The 19,932-nt window shown below is 41.9% G+C and overlaps 1 protein-coding gene across 2 annotated transcripts in view; it reads left to right on the plus strand.

The window, feature by feature from the left end:
* OTULINL (OTU deubiquitinase with linear linkage specificity like) overlaps nt 1-19,932 on the plus strand; it is a 100,818-nt gene that overhangs the window by 61,906 nt on the left and 18,980 nt on the right. Inside the window, exons 5-7 of one of the 2 annotated variants that reach the window (XM_029590046.1) lie at nt 1,129-1,278; nt 7,883-8,011; nt 14,070-14,339. In XM_029590046.1, the coding sequence (XP_029445906.1) occupies nt 1,129-1,278; nt 7,883-8,011; nt 14,070-14,339 (549 nt within the window). The remainder of the gene's footprint in view (nt 1-1,128; nt 1,279-7,882; nt 8,012-14,069; nt 14,340-19,932) is intronic. The other variant, XM_029590047.1, reaches the window with a different exon arrangement.

Here is a 19,932-nt window from a genome sequence, read left to right on the forward strand (position 1 = left end):
GAAGAGGAGAGAAAATGTCTGGGAAAAAAAGGCAAGAAGAGGGAGAGAATGCCAGGAGGGAGGGGAGGGGGCATCATTGACTATTTGCTCCAGGGCCGGCCCTGTTTAGATGCCATTCTGAGTGAAATAGACAGAAAATCCAAACACTATGTTTTTCTGCTGGGAGGGAGGGGGGTGGGGGGTGCAGGGAAGTGGGATCCTTTTACCCTCCTGCTCCGAAATCTCTGCAAAGTAAGTGGTAGCTGTCCAAGCTTCAGTAATTTTCTGGTCTGGGTTTCAAAAGTGTCTTCTTTTCTGTATGCCCTTGCTGTCTGTTCTGGCTGGTTGCAGTTCTGTTTGTCGTGTTTACAGGTCTTCCCAGCTTCCTCCCCAATTTTCCCCCCTTCCCTCTCTGTTCTCTTTGGCTGGGGTATTTATCCTGCAAAACAAAACCTTTCCCCTTGGAGTCAGCTAGTCACAATTTTGTCATTAAAGTAGACTGACAAAGTTATCTTTGGGTGATTTTTAAGGTCCACTGGTCTCTTAGTTTCTTTCAGCCTCCCTCCCTTCTCCTTTTGTTCCTTCTCCCCTTCTCTTCTTCCCTCAACCAATTCTCTTTCCTCATCTCCCACATTTTGCTCTCAGTTCTTCTGGCAGCCAGTAGCATGGGGAGTAGGATTTCTATTGTGTGACTCTGCTTTCTTCCAGCAAGCATTAGTCGGCTCTGAGCAGCAAAGCTCTTCCTCGTGAACCAGATGCCAGAGCCACTTCTGCATCCGGCTTGTGTAAGCCAGCTGTGCCCCTGCTGCTCTTTTTGCCAGGGACCAGTGCTTCGAGTTGCATGAGGACTGTGGCTACTCTGTCTACCAAAAATTGAATTTATGGTCGTATTTGAGGAATGTTGACCTAATAATATTTATCTAAGCATATTCTGGGTGTATGCTGTTTGAGATGTATGCACAGGTCTTCCAAATTCCCAGGCGTATTCCTACGAGAAGGCTTCATGCAGATTGAGTTGGGGGGGGTATTGTGTATAGTGGGAAAGGGAGGTTTGTCCTTCTGCTGCCTGTGCTGTACCTGCTTGAGTCAACACCTTTCATGAATGTAAAGGTTTGCTTTTAAGAGAGATAATTTTCAATATTTTTTTAGGCTTATGAAAATTTATTTTGGAGGCACCATATTAAACATTTACGACAAGTCAGAGGAGATTACTACTGTGTGCTGAGAGCAGTTTTGTTTCAAATATTCAGCCAAGGTATTTCTTTCCCATCATGGATGAAAGAGAAAGAGATTTTAAAGGTAAATATCAATATATTTTAAAGCAAATTAAAAAAAAAACTTCTTAATGAAAAGAACACAGTAGTTCTGAGAAAATATATGAGGCTTATTGATGCTGTTGCCTGGGTGCTTGGGGAATAAAGAAATAATTTTTCTTGAGGTGAGAGGAGAGGAGCACATTTAGCTCAGGTAACTCAAAATGGGGAATGCACTGAGCTGTGATCAGAACATCTCTGCTTGCCCTATGTTACTTCATTGCTGGGCATGCTTGCCCAGAATGGGAATGCTGTGCCCATGAGAAGAAAATTGACCCTGTGCTTAAGATAGCTGCCAAATTACCACACATCAACTAATCTCAACAGTTTATTTATCCCTGTTGGAATAATGTTGATAGAGATCTGAATGGCTGTGACCAGTCAAACAGGGAAGGAAGCAGAAAACGGAGCATGGCAGACATCCTCTGTTACAATCGCAGGGGGGCAAAAAATGCCTGAGGTTGAACAGGAAACTTCCTCACGACAACAGAGGTAATTAACGCCACAACTGTTATTGCCCATGAGAACATGTGGCCAGCGCCACTTTAAGGTCTTGCCGCTGGGATTAGCATAGGTAGTAAGTGAAGCAGCTTTCTCTGGAGGAGGACTGCACCACATGGAAGGCCCTAAACTGCCTCTGTACCCAAGTCAACGGGTCAAAAGCTGACATGGTGACATGAGGATTCTCTACCCAGACGTGAGATCTGCAGTTTTGGCAAAAAGCAAACCATGCAGCACTTTTTTGTTCTGCATTTTGCTTGAGGACGACTCCTGCCAGCATGGGATCTTGCTGAGGCCAACTCATGAGGTTTGAAATATGCTTATCCATGGAAAGAAATATTACTTTGATGGATGGACTCAAGTAGAAGACATAGCAGCAGAAGATCAAGTGACAACAGTATCATCAGTTCTATCCAAAAACTGCTTGAACTGTATTGATCTTCAACTGATCCAAGAGCCGTCCACAGAATATTTAATGACCAAAGGTTCTGGTTCTAGTTTGAAAATTGTATTACTGGGTAATCACAAAAGCCAGGTTACTCACAAATAAGATACAAACTTTCTAGATGCTTCTCGTGGCTTCTCTCTGGCTATAAAAGACCCAGTTTATAAATCATGCCCTTAGTCCAATGAACCAGAGAGGAAAGGGCAGTAGAGCCTAACATTGGTGAGCTCAGTTCAGTTCCGGGGACCATAGCCGAAGAGCTTACATAGAAGCTCATGCCAGATTCCTCCAAATCTGTGAATGCCACTGATTTGTTACAAGGACACGAGATGAGAGAGGGAGATCATGCAATGCAGAGGAGAAAGGGCCATACACTGAAGGCAAGTAAGCTTATTCTCATTTTCTCTGCCTCTGTCTTTCATACCTTGGATAGGTCAAGAGGGAGGACACTGCTGTCTTAAATCATTACTCCTGCAATGGAACATGAAGGTGGTACAGGAGTACCAGATTGTTCCATCTGATATTGCACATACCATAACTAGCCCTCTGCTGGCGAAGATTGTAAAGGGAAAGGCTGTTCTGAGACTGAATAAGTCTCCCTGATACAGGAGGCGATACATCTGAATTAAGATTTGGCATTCCAGATTAAAATGCTGATAGGAAATTGTTCTATTAGATTTGTACCTTGCCTAATTATAATCCATAAGAGTTTCCCTAAGTGGCTTAAAAAAAACTCTGTGATACATTTCATAAGGTACATTTGATAACAATGCATTTAATAAAGAAAATATAAAGAGGTCGATATGCAAAAGGTTTTTCTAACTAACTTTTAGAGTTAGATGGAAAAATCCTGAATTTTGAATATTTCCCCCTACTCCCTCATTAATGGGCCAATTTTTAAAAAGCCACATGCGTAAAAAGTGGGGATTACGTGCATGGCCGGTCCTTGTGCGTGCTGCGCGCATTTTAGAATGGGCCCGGCCACACATGTAACCCCTGTTACGGGCAGACGTGCTGGGCTCAAAGAAAGGGGCAGGCCAGGGGGGGTGGGGAGGGGGTGGGGTGGGGAGCAGGCCAGGACAGCACCATTCGATGCTGTCCCAGGGAAGCGTGCACCGGCAGTCATCCAGCACATGGAGATTACTTCTGCTCCAGAGGAGCAGTAAGTAATCTAACAAATAAAAAAGTAAGTAGCTAGGAAGGAGTCATGGAGGAGAAGGGAAAGGGCAGGAAGGTTAGATAGGGTATAGGGAACCGGGAAAGTCCTAATTCCGTCGCTGTGCGTGAGCTTTTAAAATCCCCTCCCCCCTGCATGCGGAGGAGGCCATCCCACCCGCACATGTGTGTGCAGATGTTAAAATTCCCCGCGCATGAGCACGCGGATATTGTATTTTATAACACGTGCGCACGTTATAAAATAGCCACATCCATGTACGCGCGCGGGTCTTAAAATCGACCCATAAGGTTTGTCCAGGCAAATTCTTGCCTGCACAGAATTTACCCAGGTAGAAAGAGGTGGTACTGAGGGCTTTTCTTGGGGAGTGGTTTCACTTTGTCAAATCTTGTCCTATAAATACCTGTCCTAAAGTTATCCAAATAACTTATTCCGGATGTGTTCAGTGGAATGTTTGTCCAGGTACGTTCCGCTGAACGTCTGGTTCGAGTTACCCAGATAAGTTTCTCATGGGCTGGCTTACTCAAAGATGGAGCTCAAACTAAGCAGATGATAATAAATACCCCCATCACGTGGCTGGAACCCGTGCCTCACTTTCACTAAGAAGAAAGTTTCTTGGGGGCATTCTGTGTTGTGCTCTTCTGTTTCCAAATGTTGCCAATTTTTATTCTAATATGCTGTCTGCATTGGTAAATTTTTTAAGAGTAAAAATTGTGCACCATTATGGCCATGTGTCCTGAGGTCGTTTTCATCTTTTTATTGTTTGCTCATTTCATATATATATTAACACGACGTCTTCACAGGTTCAGATATAGCAAACGTTTAGCGTACTTTACATAAATAACATAGGATGCTATTGCATGATGTCAAACAACTTCACTAGACGTTAGGATCTTTCAGTCAGACTTATATGGTTTGGGATCAATCCTTTGTCATATGATTTCAAAATGAATAAGATACAAAAAAAGGGGATGAATCAACACTAGTCTGAAACTTGTAAGCACTGGTGCTAGTCATCCAAGATTTCAATTCTGGATGCTGTCCTTTCATGCATCTTTTATTATACATTCATATAAAAATAAAAAGCTAAAGTTTGATCCAGAATGAGACTACATCTTATATTTCCTTACCTCATGCTTGGAACAGAATGGGCTGGGCATTCTGGCTGCAAAATCTTAAGTAGCCCTTTGTGGAAATGTAAACATCAATGGAGGAAAAGGTTTTGAAGGTTGTAGGGGGCTATGATTATCCAGGGTGAGGGGATGAATCTAGAAGGAGCAAGTAATTTAAAGGCAGAAAGAAGGTTCTGATTCTGTCCTTCAGAAATTGTAGGGAAGAATAATTTATAATCCATACTTTTGAGCCCATCTGCTATCCTGGAAGGTTTTATGGCCAGAATAAAGACACAAAGGAAAAGCAAGTTGTCTTTAGAAGGAAGTTTTGACAATTATGATTTGAGCCAAACACCATATGTGGGAGATAAGGGTTGCAGGGAGGTCATAATTGTCTAATACGTTTTGGATAGTTTGGACTGTTGGGAGAGCATCTGTTCTGTAGTTCTTTCGATATACATAGTAACATAGTAATATCGGCAGGTAAAAACCAGATGGTCCATCCATTCTGCCAGCAAGCTGCTTATGGTAGTAACTGCCACTATGTGCAGGTTACCACCATGTCTTCTGTTAAGGGTAACAAATGTTTGTAAGAACATAAGAAGTTGCCTTACTGGGCAGAGCGAGAGTCTTTCAAGCCCTGAATCCTGTTTCCAACAGTGGCCAATCCAGATTACAAGTACCTGGCAAGTACCCAAACATTAAATATATCCCATGCTACTGAAGCTGGTAATAAGTGGCTGTTCCCTAAGTCAACTTGATTAATAGCAGTTTATGGACTTCTCTCCCAGGAACTTATCCATATTTTTTCTAAACCTAGCTATACTGACTTCCTTAGCCATATCCTCTGGCAATAAGTTCCAGAGCTTAATTGTTAAGATTGGTGATGAGAGGAGTTTGGTCAGATCCTATTTTAACACAAAGTCAAATGTCATCTGCAAATAGGTGACATTCAATGTTGAAGGATTGAATATAGTCACAGTTTGGATGAATGTAGATGTTGAAGAGAATTGGGAAGAGCCCTGAGGCCCTCCACATGTGAGGTTTTTAGGGGTGAATAATTTGTGGCCCACTGACAGATTGGGTTATGTTGGACAGAAAAGATTCAAACCATTTAAGGGCAGTACCTACAATGCCAATGTTTTCTAGTCACTGAATTAGGAGACTATGGTCAATTGAGTCAAAAGGTGTGGAAAGATCTACAAAGACTACAGACCCCTTGGTCTATGTCACAGTTTCACCTGTTATGCAGCCTCCCTGTGCCATGGTTGCCCCTATCATGCAGCCTCACTACCAGCAGAGGTCTTCAGCGAGCCCCGCTCCCAGTAGTGCAAGTTAACTCATTGCTGATCTCCTGATGCCTCAGCCCCAGGCCTATGTAACCCAGTCCCTCCAGTCCTTAGGGGCTTTTAATTGAGTCACCTCTGTTTCTTGACCTGGCCACTTCCTTCTCGCTGTTCTGTCTTGTCTTATGGCCTACTCAGGCCTCCTGCCTTGCCTTGTGGCCTATCCAGACGTACTACCTTACCTTGTGGCCTATCCAGGCCTTTTACATTGCTTTGTGGCCTACCCAAGCCTCCTGCCTTGCCTTGTGGTCTTTCATGGCCTCTTATCTTGCTCTGTGGCTTCTCTTGGTCTCTTGTCTTGCTCTATGGCCTATCATGGCTCCCTGTCTTACTCTATAGTCTTCCAGGCTTCCTTGCCTTTCTCTGTGGCCTCCTAGGCCTCTCTATCCTGCTTTGTGTCCTCTCTATCCTGCTTTGTGGCCTCTGACTCATAAGCGTTACCTTGCCCAGTCTCGTGCCCCATTGGGCTTTCTTGTTCCCTGATGCCTGTCTAGTCCAGTCCTTGTTCAGTCCTGACCTTGTCTTGCCGTGTCCAGTCTAATCCCTTGTATGTTTTCCCAGGCCTTGCCCTTGCCTCTGGTTCTGGTCTTGCCCTCAATTCCAGCCTTGTCTCTGCTTAGTCCCAGCTCCCAACCAGTATCTGCATGCAGCTCCCAGCCAGGACCCTGCATCCACCTTCCAGCCTGAGCTTGACTCCAGCCCCTAGCCTGTGTACACACACACAGCTCCCAGGCCTTGCCTGCTTTAGCCATGATGTTCTGCAGAAGACAAGTCCTACCAGCCCCCAGAACCCAAGGGCTCAACCTGTGGGGGAGGGAGCTTTTTAGGCAGAAGACCAGCTCCAGTCCTGTACTGCTTTTGCGGGGGTGCTCCCTGACTCCAGCCTGCTATTCCGTGATAGTCTGCATTTAGATGAATCCCACTGGTTATGTTTAAAAGGATAGGTTCTGTTCTGTGTCCTTTCTTAATGTTGGATTGATGGGGATACAGGATGTTGCCCTCTTCAAGGAAGTCGAGGAGTTAGAGGTAGACTACATTTTCTACTAGTTTGGATTAGAAGTGGGGGCTAGAGAATGGAATGTAGTGATGGATTATTTTGGCGTCAAAGCCAGGTTTCTTCAGGGTAGGTTTGATTACTGCTTCTTTAAGTGTGTCAGGAAAGAAGCCTTGAGATAAGATGTCATTGACTATTTTGGATAACCATTGGGGCTAGATCTTGTCTTAAGTTGCGAACAGGTAGATGGAGAACTGATGTGGCTGCTGTTTGACTCCTGTGTCCTGGATGTTAGTGAGAGCCACAGAGATTGGAGTGATATTTTAACTTTATCATCAGTTTAGTGGTTCTTAAGCTCACTTGCCCCTCAGAACAAGAGTTTTTTTTCCTATTGTTTGCCCATCCTTATGGAATGCACCACCATCTGATTTGTGAGCTATTTCAGACTATAAATTATTCCATAAAAAAAACAAAAGCTCATTTTTTCTCAGGCTCTCTCTTCAGATTTTGTTTGAGATTTATATCATTTTATATCTAGGATTTTATCTTTGTTTAACATTCAGTATGTGTTTTAGTTTGTCCTCTGCTTAGAATGGTGTCACTACTATATGCAGATTATAAAATATTTTAAATAAAAATGTGTACAAAAATAAACCATTTGTCATTATAAATGTGAACTGTTGTAAGTTTCCTAGCAGATTAGATTCGCTGTGAACAGCTTCTCTAGAACTTTCCTTTCTTCTTGGTGACCTATAACTAAAGTTTTTATCCAAGTTGTGTTCTTGCCTAGCCCTTGCCTGAGATGTTTTTCTACCAAAATCTTCTGCAGGTAGAATTAAAATCTTTTAATGCACAATCTAGAGTGCCTTTCTTGTCGTAAGTATGAACGCCCTTCCAGTTGTACACATTAATGAAGTTATTTCCTGTAATGATGTGTGTTAATAACAATGTGAGTTCCTGAGAATGTTATGGTTGGTGAATCCTTATTACTGATGCATATTTTTTCTCCACACCCCAGCTCCCAGAGAGACTTCTGTATTCCCAAGGTTGTAACTGGATTCAGCAGTTCAGCTTTGGACCAGAAAAATACACAGGCTCAAGTGTTTTCATCAAATTACGCAAATGCCTGGACTTCTTGAAGAATCAGGTGTGTGTTAAGAAGGTAACAAACCAAAGGCACAATTAGACCCCCCAGTATGGTTGCCATGTTAGTTCATTTAAATGACAGAAATAAAAGACAACACACAAAAAATATATAAAATAGGTGATAGCTTTTTATTGGACTAACTTAATAAATTACTTGTTGAGCTTTCGGGAACTGTAACAGAGAATAGTAATATAGTAATGATGGTAAAAAAAAAACAAATGGTCCGTAGAGTCTGCCTAGCAAGTTCCTTATGGCAGTAACCGCTGCTTCATGCTGATTACCCACAAGGTTGTAATATTTACAATCAAAACCAAGCAACTATCAAACCTATAACAAAATTATTGCTAGCAACATTTTTACAGGGTGAGCAGCTTTCGTGATAATTCAGACAATGCTGCTTGAAGGTGCTTTGCTTTTGGACTTGGCCATAGAAGCAGTCCAGTCCTTTTTCCCCTAAGGTCTGCATATCAGTACCTTGGACTGTAAATGTCGGGGCCCAAAATTGGCTATTGTCTGAAATCCAAGACCCCTTTTTCCCCCTCACCATCGAAGTGGAGAGCAATGTTGCAGTTGCATCAAAAGCATCAAGGCTAACACTGTATTGCACAGGTCAGATTGTTTTGCTCTTACAATATGGTCCATGCCCGCTTTAGTCTCTGTGGGAAAAGCCAAATCCCAAACTAACCCTGGGATTCATCATTCGGCTATAAATATAAATAAAGCGGAATGATGGCCTGCGGGGGAAAAAAGGGGCGGGGGAAGTGAAAGTATGCAGCCGGCCGCATCACGGTGGTGTGTTTTCGCCTGCCATGGTTGCGGCTGGGCCGCACACTTTCGCCCCCCCATAGCGCCATGGGAAAAAGTGTAGTTATTTCCCGTGGCACTTCCGGCGATTATGTGGAAAACATTATCGCCCGCAGCGCTGCTGGGCCATAACCTCGCCCAAACACCCCCCCTCCCCCACACTCTTCCCCTTCCCCTGACTTAAATTGTACTGCTGTGATAAGGGCACATCGCAGTTTAAAGAATGACCCTGTAAATGTGTTCAGTTTGAAAATTGTGCAAGGTTGTATTTGCAAAAGTTGCTCATGCATAATTTTAAGGAGGGACCTCTGTGAAGTGCTAGATTAATTAAAAGAGGGATGCTTCTCTTGCAGTTTTGCTGGAGCAGATACTTTAATGAGACAAGGACCTGGCACAGACAGCTGAACAAACTTGTTTTTGCACTTCTTTGTAAAGGTGCAGTTTGCCAGCTAGATAAATGAACAATGCCTAAACAAAATAGCTGTTAACATGGCAATATACTTATATATAATATATGTTAACAATGAAATAATACTTTTACACTAATGCCAAAATTGTTTTAAATACTTTTTTAAAATTCAGGTTTCCCTTCCCTCCAGCCCCCAAAAAACTAAAGTTATGATAACTGCATATGATGATAAAACTTATGTCATATGCCATTGGTTCATAGAAATGATAACCGGGTTTTTTCTGGGCACTTTATACATTTTACCAGTTCAGTCATGTGTGATTTGATTTTTTTGCTGCCAAATAAATGTATGATGGTTTATCTTTTTGTGGGGTTTTTTTTTTCCTGTGATATTTGCTATTGGTTTTATTGTGCACCACTTTAGATAACTTTTTGAAAGAATGGGAGGCAGTATATAAATAAATGAATGAAATTAAATATGTATATCATATCATATATATTTGCAGCTATCACAAAGATGCATCCATGTTAGGGATGTGCAAAGGAAAAAAATTAGTTTTTGGTTCTTTTTTTTATTTTTCATGGGTTTTTTAAATTTTCATGTTTTTGTTTTTTTTGGGGTTTTTTTTTGCTTTTGGCAAATAAGGTACGCGATTAGCAAATAGCGTGTACTATTTGCCAAAATCAATAAAATGAAAAACTTGTTTTTCCTGACTCAAATTTGGTTTTAAACAAATCCAAAACAGGTGTGTCCTGTTTTACACATTCATTTAAAACGAATACATATCTGTAATCCATGTCTTAAATGAAAATCGCCAAGAACAAAAGAGTCAATTGCAGGTATGCACGCAGTATGCAATACAGAGCTCAAAGCATTCGTAGCAGGCTTAATATTGCTTGTTACCGCTTGTTAAACAGACATCATACATGCAATATTGTAGACTGTCATAACAGCTGCAAGTGTGGAGATAATTGCTTACTCTCATACATACACCAGGTCATGTACATGTATTAAAAAATGAAAAGACAGGGTAGAAAGAATCTGTATGGGGAGCAAAACAGCTGTTAGCCTCAAATAAAACACAATGGTGCCTTACCTTCAGGTCAATCCTGCCCTAAAGATCAACCTTGGGCAAGTCACTTTACCCTCCATTGCCTCAGGTACAAACTTAGGCCTGGATTTATCAAAATGCGATAAGTATCGCATGCGATAGTAAAAGGGGTGTGTTTTATGCTAATATACAGTTTATTGCAATTTGTGCTAATTACCTATGCGAAGAGCTAAGTTAGCACAAATTGCAATAACATTTTCAGACTTTGCAATAAGTGCGATACTTGTTGTATTCCCTGCATTCAACCACTGGGGGACCATTGTTAATGGTCTGGGGGGAGGGAGGGAGAGAGAGAGAGAGACTAGCCATAATGTCCTCTCCCTAGATAGGTATTTCTATCCCTATGGGTGGCCCACCTACTAACTTGAGGTGAGGTTTAGGTATTAGTGTAGGGGATTAGGGGGCCACTTTGATATTCAAAGTGAGATGTACGAACAGAACAGTGGTGTCTTGTGAAGATTTGATGACCTACGGAGTGAGGAAACTCACTCCAACATGAGAGAGAGGAAACACCCAATGATGAGATTTGGGCAATGTTCTCTCCACCTAGCTTGATGTTACCCAGGTAGAGAATCCATCAAGCTAGGTTGAGAGAACCTTGCACAAATATCATGTTGGAGTGAGTTTCCTTACTCCGTAGGTCATCAAATCTTCACAAGAGACCACTGTTCTGTTCATATGTCTCACATTGAATATCAAAGTGGCCCCCTAATCCCCTACACTAATACCTAAACCTCACCTCAAGTTACTAGGTGGGCCACCCATAGGGATAGAAATACCTATCTAGGGAGAGGACATTATGGCTAGTATCTCTCTCTCTCTCTCTCTCTCTCTCTCTCTCTCTCTCTCTCTCTTCCCCCCCCCCCCCAAGATGGTTAGGTGGGAGCTTCAAATCCACTAAAAAAGGCTTCAAAAACTTTACCATCAGTTTAGTGGTTCTTAAGCTCAATTGCCCCTCAGAACAAGAGTTTTTTCTATTGTTGAACCATCCTTATGGAATGCACCACCATCTGATTTGTGAGCTATTTCAGACTATAAATTATTCCATAAAAAAACCGAAAGCTCATTTTTTTCTCAGGCTCTCTCTGCAAACTTGTGCATGTCTGCCAAATTGCAACACTTCTTTTAAATGTTTATGTTGTAAATAAACACTATCAATACTTGGTTATAACCGTCATAAACCTAACCCTACAAAAACAGAAATCATCCATCTAACTTCAATTACAAATCCCAGTAACAGTTCACCATCTCATCTTTTATTATTAAACAGCTTCTCTATTCCTATCTTTACTCATGTATGTAGTCTTGGGGTGTTAATAAACTTGGATCTTTCCTTAACACAACACATCTCTGAAATAGTAAAAAAACATTTTTTCAAATTATATATGCTGAAGTGTCTTCGTCTTCTGCTCTTCCATCAAGACTTTTGCACGGTTCTACAATCTTTGATTTTCTCTGGATTTGACTACTGTAATGCACTCTATCTGGGTCTTCCTGATATAGCAATCCGACCTCTCCAATTAATCCAAAATTCAGTTGCATGTGTACTATCCGGTTTTTCACTCAAAACCATATAACAGCTATTCTGTTTTCTTTGCATTGGCTCCCCATTAAATTCAGAATCCACATCAAAACTTTGTCTATCATCCATTCACTCATACATAATCCTACATCAACTTGGTGGTGCTCCACTTCGTAATTTTACAAACCTACAAGACACTTAAGATCTTTGAACAAAAACCTATTAGACATCCCTTTGGTCCACCTTGCAAGACTAGATATCACCAGAGAAAGAGCTTTTTCTGTTGCAGGCCCATCAATTTGGAACAACTTACCTAACACACTTCAACAAATTTCAAATATAAAAGAATTAAAAAAAACACTGAAAACATATCTTTTTCAACAAGTATTCAATACCCAAATACAAGAAAACTTTTAATTTCCAACTCCAGCGACACCTGTAAACTGTATTTGTACTTGATTTTGAACTTGTATTGCTAATGTGACATATGTTTAGTTTTTAGCCTTTATTTTATTTTTTACTTCACACTCATTTGTTTTATATTGTTTTTTTTATATATTGTGTATGTACCTGTATGTGAACCATATTGACCTTTTTTTTTTTTTTTTAAATGGAAAAAATGGTATACAAACAATTTTAAATAAATAAAATAAATAAAATTATACTTCCTGTAAGTGTAAAAAATAATATCATTGTTCCTGCAATTGCTTGCAATTTTCCACTTTTTTTTCAGCAATGTCTGTGATAAGGGGTGGATTTTCAAAAGGTTTAGCCAGCTGATTAAACTGAACCTGTTAAAATTGTCGTCCCCCCCCAATGCTTAATTTTAACTGGGTAAATGCACAAGGCGCATAAATGCGTTAAAGGAAGTAGGATAAGTTGGGGGAAGGGGTGGAATTTAGCCGGTTAGTGCTGACTTTTAGCCCTAGCAGGGAAATTACCTGGTTAATTCTGAGCTGAAGAATTAGCTGGCCTAAATTTAACCAGGAACAATTTGTCCAGCTAGATTTAGGTGAGCTTCCAGATCAAAAACGTAGTCCGGCTAAAAATAAAGGATAAAATTGGCTGGTTCTCGTTCCCATTCAGCTGGTTTTTGAAAAAGGACCCGAATGTAACTATAAAATGAAAATGTGTGCTGTTGTGTAGATCATTTCTCTTTCTGCCTGAGTCTTGTTAACTGCGAAAAGAGTGTAACATCTCAGAAGCAGCAGGGCCTTTGGTTACTTACTTCTAAAACCCTGAATCCCTTCCCACCCCAATATCACAAAACCTGATCCCTGACTTTTTATACAAGTTTAAGAAATATATGTTGTTTAAATCTTAAGGGGGTTCAGTTTTCAGAATTGGGCATATTGATGCAAAGTCTCAAAGGGGATGTATGAGCACTGATGCACCAGTTTTCAAGAGGGAAATCCGAGTATAATTTCCCTGTGAAAATATCCCTGGGAAAAAGTGCCCATGGAGATTTGCACCTCCTTTTCACTGTGGGTAGATTTTCCTTGAAATAATACTTGTAGATGTGAAAAATATCACGTATTCATGTCAATGGCCCTCCCTGACCTAAAGCCACTCTCAGGCCTGCCTATTGCTTACCCGGCTAAAAGTACTTATATTGTAGATGGTCCTCCATGCTTACTTTTATCCTGGTTAGGGATGGCAAATTTTCAGGCAGCCAATATACCTAAATGACTTCTGAAAATTGCCCTGTAAATATGTGCTGTGATATTCTTGGATATCAGTAAGATACAAATATTGCCTATTTAAATAAAATGTTTGCCAGGCACCTGGACATGTACATTATAGAAGCTGCAGGGAAACTCGTCAGGATATAGTGTGGCAAGTGTTCCCATTTCTGATCCAATCTCTCTTAACACCATTCTACAAATCCATACAGGTGGTAAGAAGGGTGTTTAGAAGCAGAGCTTTCTCGTCCTGACCTTGGTGACCCTGAAACAGCTGGTTAGCAAGGACTTGACTTACTAACATTTGGAGACAGGCAATTGCCTTTTGTTGACCAATCTTTTCAGCAAAAAAGTTCAGGAGGCAGATGTAGTGGAAAGCTGCTGGCTGAAAAGGTTATATATATTTCGTAAAGCCCTTTGGCATCCTGTTTATATATCACCTTCCATACAAACAAGATTAATTCAACTGATATTGTCCTAAACTGTATTTTATGTGTTCTTAGTATTGATTATTTTTCCTTTTTTTCAGTGGACTGAAATAATTGGAGCTAGAGACCAGGAACAACGAGAAGAGATGTGTAGGATTCTATTTGCTGATGAGGACAAGGAGTATAAGCTTTATGAAGCTGTAAAGTTCATTATGTTATACCAAGTAATAGAAGCCCATGAAAATATGAGGAATGGACAGGATATCCCCAGCTTTTTCAGTCTTGTCTTTACTCGTGACACCTCATCTGACCCTTTGAGCTTCATGATGAATCATCTGAATTCTGTGGGCGACACCAATGGATTGGACCAGGTAAACTTCTGTGGTGAAAAATGAATTTTTGTTTGTATTTCAAGAGGCCAGGCAACACCATATGAACAGAGCACATTGTTTCAGTACTTGCGGTTTACATTTAAGAATGAGACTGGCATTTTTTTTCATTGATTGCGCCATTCATAGAGAAGAATAGATAGTAAGAGCAGTCAAACATGATGCTTTTTTTTTTCTGCTGGGAGACTTTGATCTCCATAGGTCAGGCCTTGGACGCATCATAGATTGGACTCATTCAATCCTTGTAATCATACAAGATCATTGCAGTAACTACTATGTGAATGAGGATCTTAGATGCTGAAGCTTGGACATGCTCGTGTTTCATAGCAGTGCTTCCCAACCTGATTGCAGAGTCTGGTTTTTGAGTTGTCCAGAAAATAACAATACAATCTATATTTGTGTACACTGTATCATGCGTATATATCATTGTGTATATATCATGCATATTCATTTTTAGTTATTCTGAAAGCCAGACCTGTTAGGTGAGGCTCCAGGACTAGGTTGGGAAACACTGACTTGCAGTTGCCAGCTGTAGTGTGATTTGGGTAACTAGCAATGGACAGCGTAGGAGTGATGCAGGGGTCGTAAGAGGCCAGTTGTTTGGTTCGAGGCTGTGCTAGTATGGGTAGATATTTAGACCCTTGCAAAGCTTTGTGGTTAGCCGAAGGAAGGGAGAGGAACTGGGTATAAACTTAATGGGGAATTTGTATGCTCATCTGTTCAAGGTGATAGAGTACAAATGAGTACAAATAAATAAAATATCTTAAGGCCTTTGCTTAATGTTATTGTATAGTGTTTTATTTGTATTTCTGCTTTATTGTACATTGTCTTGTAGCCCAATTGGAAAGAGAGAGTTTATAAATCCAAAAATAAATAAATAAAAATTAGAGAGAGAGAAAAAAAATTGGATCAGAAGGGAGATCTTGCGAAATGGACTTTGGAATCTCTATGAATAGAAATTCCATATGTGACAGGGAGGAGTAAAGTAGAGAAGGCACATTACTGTCTGCCTGAGCAGGATGATGAAACAGACTGTGAAAAGCTAATAAAGATTAGACAGGCTAATAAAATTCAGAACACAATAATAATGGGAGAGTTTAATTACCCCAACATTGATTGGGTCCAAGTCTCGTCAGGGCATGCTAGGAAGTTATTTTGGCTCCATGGTTCCTCCTTTTTCTTCCAGTTCAGTCAGAAACAATGCTGGGAGCCTTCGTTTCACAGCTAACGGAGGATATTTCCCCTATTTCTTCTCTCCCTCCTGTTTCTAGTCTGATCCTTGCAGCAGTAATCCTGAGGCTGGAAGCAAAGCACTAGGGCTCCTACTGGAACCCTGTAATATGGCTTCTAAATCTGGCCACATCTGTGTCACCCTTAATGAGGACCATGACTTTCTCTTCTTAGGGGATGTGAACAATGCCCCTGCATCATCGCCAACCCGAGGTGCCGAACACCCAAGTCAGGAATTGATCAACGGACCTTCTGCATGGCAATGTACAGTATGCCACTGAGCCTCTGGGTTGGCTCTCTTTAAAGTTTCTAGATGCCTTAAATTAATGCTTCATGGAGTGGTCCTGGATCTGAGAAGTGGAGAAGCCATTTTAGATTTATTTCTCAGTTGAAAGTACGTTCTAATGTAAAAGGTAACAATTGTGGAGCTGCTGAGCAATAGTGATCATAATTTATTAAATTTGATAAAATCATCGGTGGGAGAATGAGTAAAACTACTGCAGTAGTATTTGAAGTTTAAAGTGGAAGACTACAATAACATAAGGAAACTAAAAATAACAGTTGTAAGAGTTAAATATTTGAAAAGTGGCATGGGAATTATTTAAAAATACCTTCTTGGAAGCCCAGTTAAACTGTATTTCATACGTTAAAAAAATTAAAAGAAAAGACTAAACAACTGCCAGCATATTTAAAGATTGCCATGAAAAAGGCTATGAAAGCCAATAAAGCATCTTTTAAAAAAATTGGGAAGCAGGACCTAATGAGGAAAATCAGAATGAGCTTAAATCAAGCCAAGAGACAATGAGGAGAAAATTGCCCTGCAGGGGACTGTTGGATCCACTGCTTTGCTGTCACTTTTGGCCAGAAAGGAGGCTGTTAGGGCCCTCTGCAGCTTTAACTTGGAGGCTAGAGGGAAGGGAGAACTAGTGGGCCAGATTTAGGTTTGCTTTTGTTGTACCTAGATGTGGCTGGCCAAGTTAAATGGTTAGCACTGAAAATCAATGCTAGTTGTGGAACTTTCTCTCCTTGCCCCCAGGCCCACCCAGAATTTGAATGAATAAATTTAGCCTACAGTGAAAATTAAAGGGATAAATTTAGCTTGTTAGATCAGTTATTTATCAAAGGCTTTGATCTAGCCAGCTAAGTTTTTATTTAGCTGGTTAGATCCTTTGAAATATGGACCTCATGAATATTTTGTTTTCATCTTTATTGAAAAGGATTTTGGGGAGATACTCTCACTAGAACCACTCTTTGAAAGTGATGATTCAGAGGCACTGAAGCAAGTCACTGTGAAACTGGAAGACATACTAGAGCAAACTGATGAGATAAATAATTGCAAATCACCTGGATCAGATAATATTCACTCTAGAGTTCTAAAAGAATTCAAATTTGAAATTGCCAACTTGCTACTGGCAAGCTGTAACCTGCCATTAAAATCTGCCTCTGTACCTGAGGACTGAAGGGTAGCCAGTGTATAAAAAGAGCTCCGGGGTGATTCAGGAAACTACAGACCAGTGAGCCTGATGTTTGTACTGGATAAAATGATGGAAGCTATTGATAAGATCAGAATTACTAGGCATATGGATAGACATGGTTTAATGGAGAGGGGACAACATGGATTTAGCAAAGGAAAGTTATGCCTCACTAACCTAATTCTTTGCAGGTGTAGATAAGACTGTATATCTGGATTTTCAGAAAGCATTGAGCATTGTATGGCTTTTGCTTTTAAACTGTTAATTTGCCTTGGGCTTATATTGGGAAAGGCGTGTATCAAATACAATAGCATACACATTTTATTTCGCAGAGTCCCTCATGAGAGGCTCCTTAGGAAATTTTTTTATGTATTTTGTTTACTTTTTAACTATTCATTAGTAGCTGAAAGTGATTTACATTCAGGTACAATAGGTATTTTAAACCATGGGATAGGAAATGATGTTCTATTGTGGATTGTTAGCTGGTTAAAGGATGGAAAATAAATAGCAGGATGAAACGGTCAGTTTCCCCAATAGATAGAAGAGATTGGTGAGTGCCCCAGGAATTTGTATTGGGACTAGTGCTGTTTAACATAATAATCAATGATCTAGAAAAGGTAGCAATGCGTAAGGTGATCAGATATCCAGATGATACAAAATTATTCAAATTAGTATTGTGGAGCGCTAGGAGAGCGGTCTGCTTACCAGGGGATGTGTGTTCTTGGGCCATGGCTCCACCCCAGAGGAACTCTGAAGACTTGCCACGGTAGGCGAGGCATGCCCGAGCCTGGGCTGGACTGAAGACAGATGACTGGAGATACAGCCCTTTCAGACCTGCTGCAGTGTACGGCAAGATGCGGCAGGCCGGATGGAGTCCAAGGCAGCGAAGACCGGAACGTGAAGATTCAGACGAGACTTAGGAACAAGGTACTTGGATGCACAGACGAGACTCAGGAACGAGGTACTTGGGTGCACAGACGAGACTCAGGAACGAGGTACTTGGGTGCACAGACGAGACTCGGTTATACGGACAGTGGCACGGTCCCTCAGGGCGCCCTACACAGCCAGTACCACTGGTCTGGTCACGGACCACCCTGTCCTACATCCGCGGGAGCGGAACCAGCACAGGAAGGAATGAGGTACAGAAGACGTACACTCAGGCAAGGTTCAAGGTAATCAGAACACTCAGGCAAAGTTCAAGGTAATCAGAACACTCAGGCAATCAGGTAATCAGAAGACTCAAGCAAAGTCCAAGGTGTTTGGGTAATTGCCAGGTTCTTGTGGCCTGGTTTGGCCTCTATTGGAAACAGGATGCTGGGCTTGATGGACCCTTGGTTTGACCCAGCATGGCAATTTCTTATGTTCTTATGTAATCAGAAGACTCAGGCAAAGCACTGGGATGAGACTGCGACGCAGCGCGCCCTACACAGTTCACCCGCGGGACTGGTCACGGACCACGCTGGACTCGAAGAGCCTCTAGATGAGATGTGGAGCAATGAAAAGGAACATGTCTCAGAAGCTGTAGAGGCCTGCACCGAGGCGCGCCCTACTCAGCTGCCAGTGGCTGGTCGCGGACCACGCTGACAGTACAGGTTCTGGCAGAGTCTTTGGCACGGACGGAGCAAGCACTAGGGACTCCGTAGACCAGGGATAAGTACAGAAGCGGAAGTCTCCCGGAGGCTAGTGCTGCAAAAGTGAGGTAGGCCTTGCACCATGAAGCGCCCTACACAGCCCGCCCATGGGGCTGGTCGCGGACCACTACATGGCACGCCAGGAAGAGTGGCACGAGGAACCAGGGGTTCAGGATTTATTTATTTTATTTAGCATTTTTATATACCGACTTTCCAATAACAGAGTTACTGATCAATTCGGTTTACATTTTAACAGAACAATAACATTGACAAGTAAATGTCTTACAAAGAACAGGTCAATATAACTTGGATAAGTATATATGGGGTTAATAACATTTTAAAAGATACATTGCCTAATGCAGGCATAAGTAAGAGATACAGTGCCTAATGTAGGTTAAATAAACAGTTGGTAATTATAAGAGTGGGTTATGATCTTTGACTGCCAAAGTTTACGTGAGCTCTATGGAAGATCTAAATAGCTCACAATAGCTCTCAAGTGGGTTTCCACCGAAAGGATCATTGACATCAGGATCAGGAGAAACATCTGGACTGGATCACGGACATCAGGTACAGATAACAAACATCTGGACTGGAACATAGAATACAGGATCAGGAGTCAGACCTCAGGAGTGGATCACGAACATCAGGCAGACATCTGGACTGGAACATGGACATCAGGACAAGGCGAGGAGCTCCAACGAAGAATAGGAAACACAGGACCTTGAAGAAGAGCTGGAACAAGGACGATTCCTGGATCGAAGGACAGCAGGATCCCAGGAATGTCTAACTCCTTGTGAAGGCAAAGCTGGAATGGACGCTGAGCCCATTTGTAGGGGTGAAGAGGACAATGCCCAGGGAGGGGTCAGAAGAGGGCCACACCTAGCTGGCCCTTGAAAAACTGGAGAGAGGCACACTCCCCGCGCCTAAGGAGAGCTGGAAGAAGAGAAGCAGGATCCGCTGGTGGCGTCCTCGCCATGTAGAAGGCCCACTGAAGCAAGCAGGAGCGCCTCCAGCTGCGAAGAAAGAGCAGGAAGACTGCAGGCACTGACAGGGATGGGGTCCCTGCTGGGTAAGGACCCCTGCAGCAGCAGGCACCAGCAGGGACGGCCTCCCTGCCGGCTGAGGACCCCAGGAGCGGCTGAGCTTGTCGGGGAGAGCAGGAGCGGCAGCAGTGGTCCCGGTCGTGAGGGAGAGCTTGCGGAGGGTCGGCCCTGCTGTGCAGGGCAAGAAGGAACGCGGCCT

This window comes from Rhinatrema bivittatum, chromosome 2 (assembly GCF_901001135.1).
Source record: "Rhinatrema bivittatum chromosome 2, aRhiBiv1.1, whole genome shotgun sequence".
Lineage (NCBI taxonomy): Eukaryota > Metazoa > Chordata > Amphibia > Gymnophiona > Rhinatrematidae > Rhinatrema > Rhinatrema bivittatum.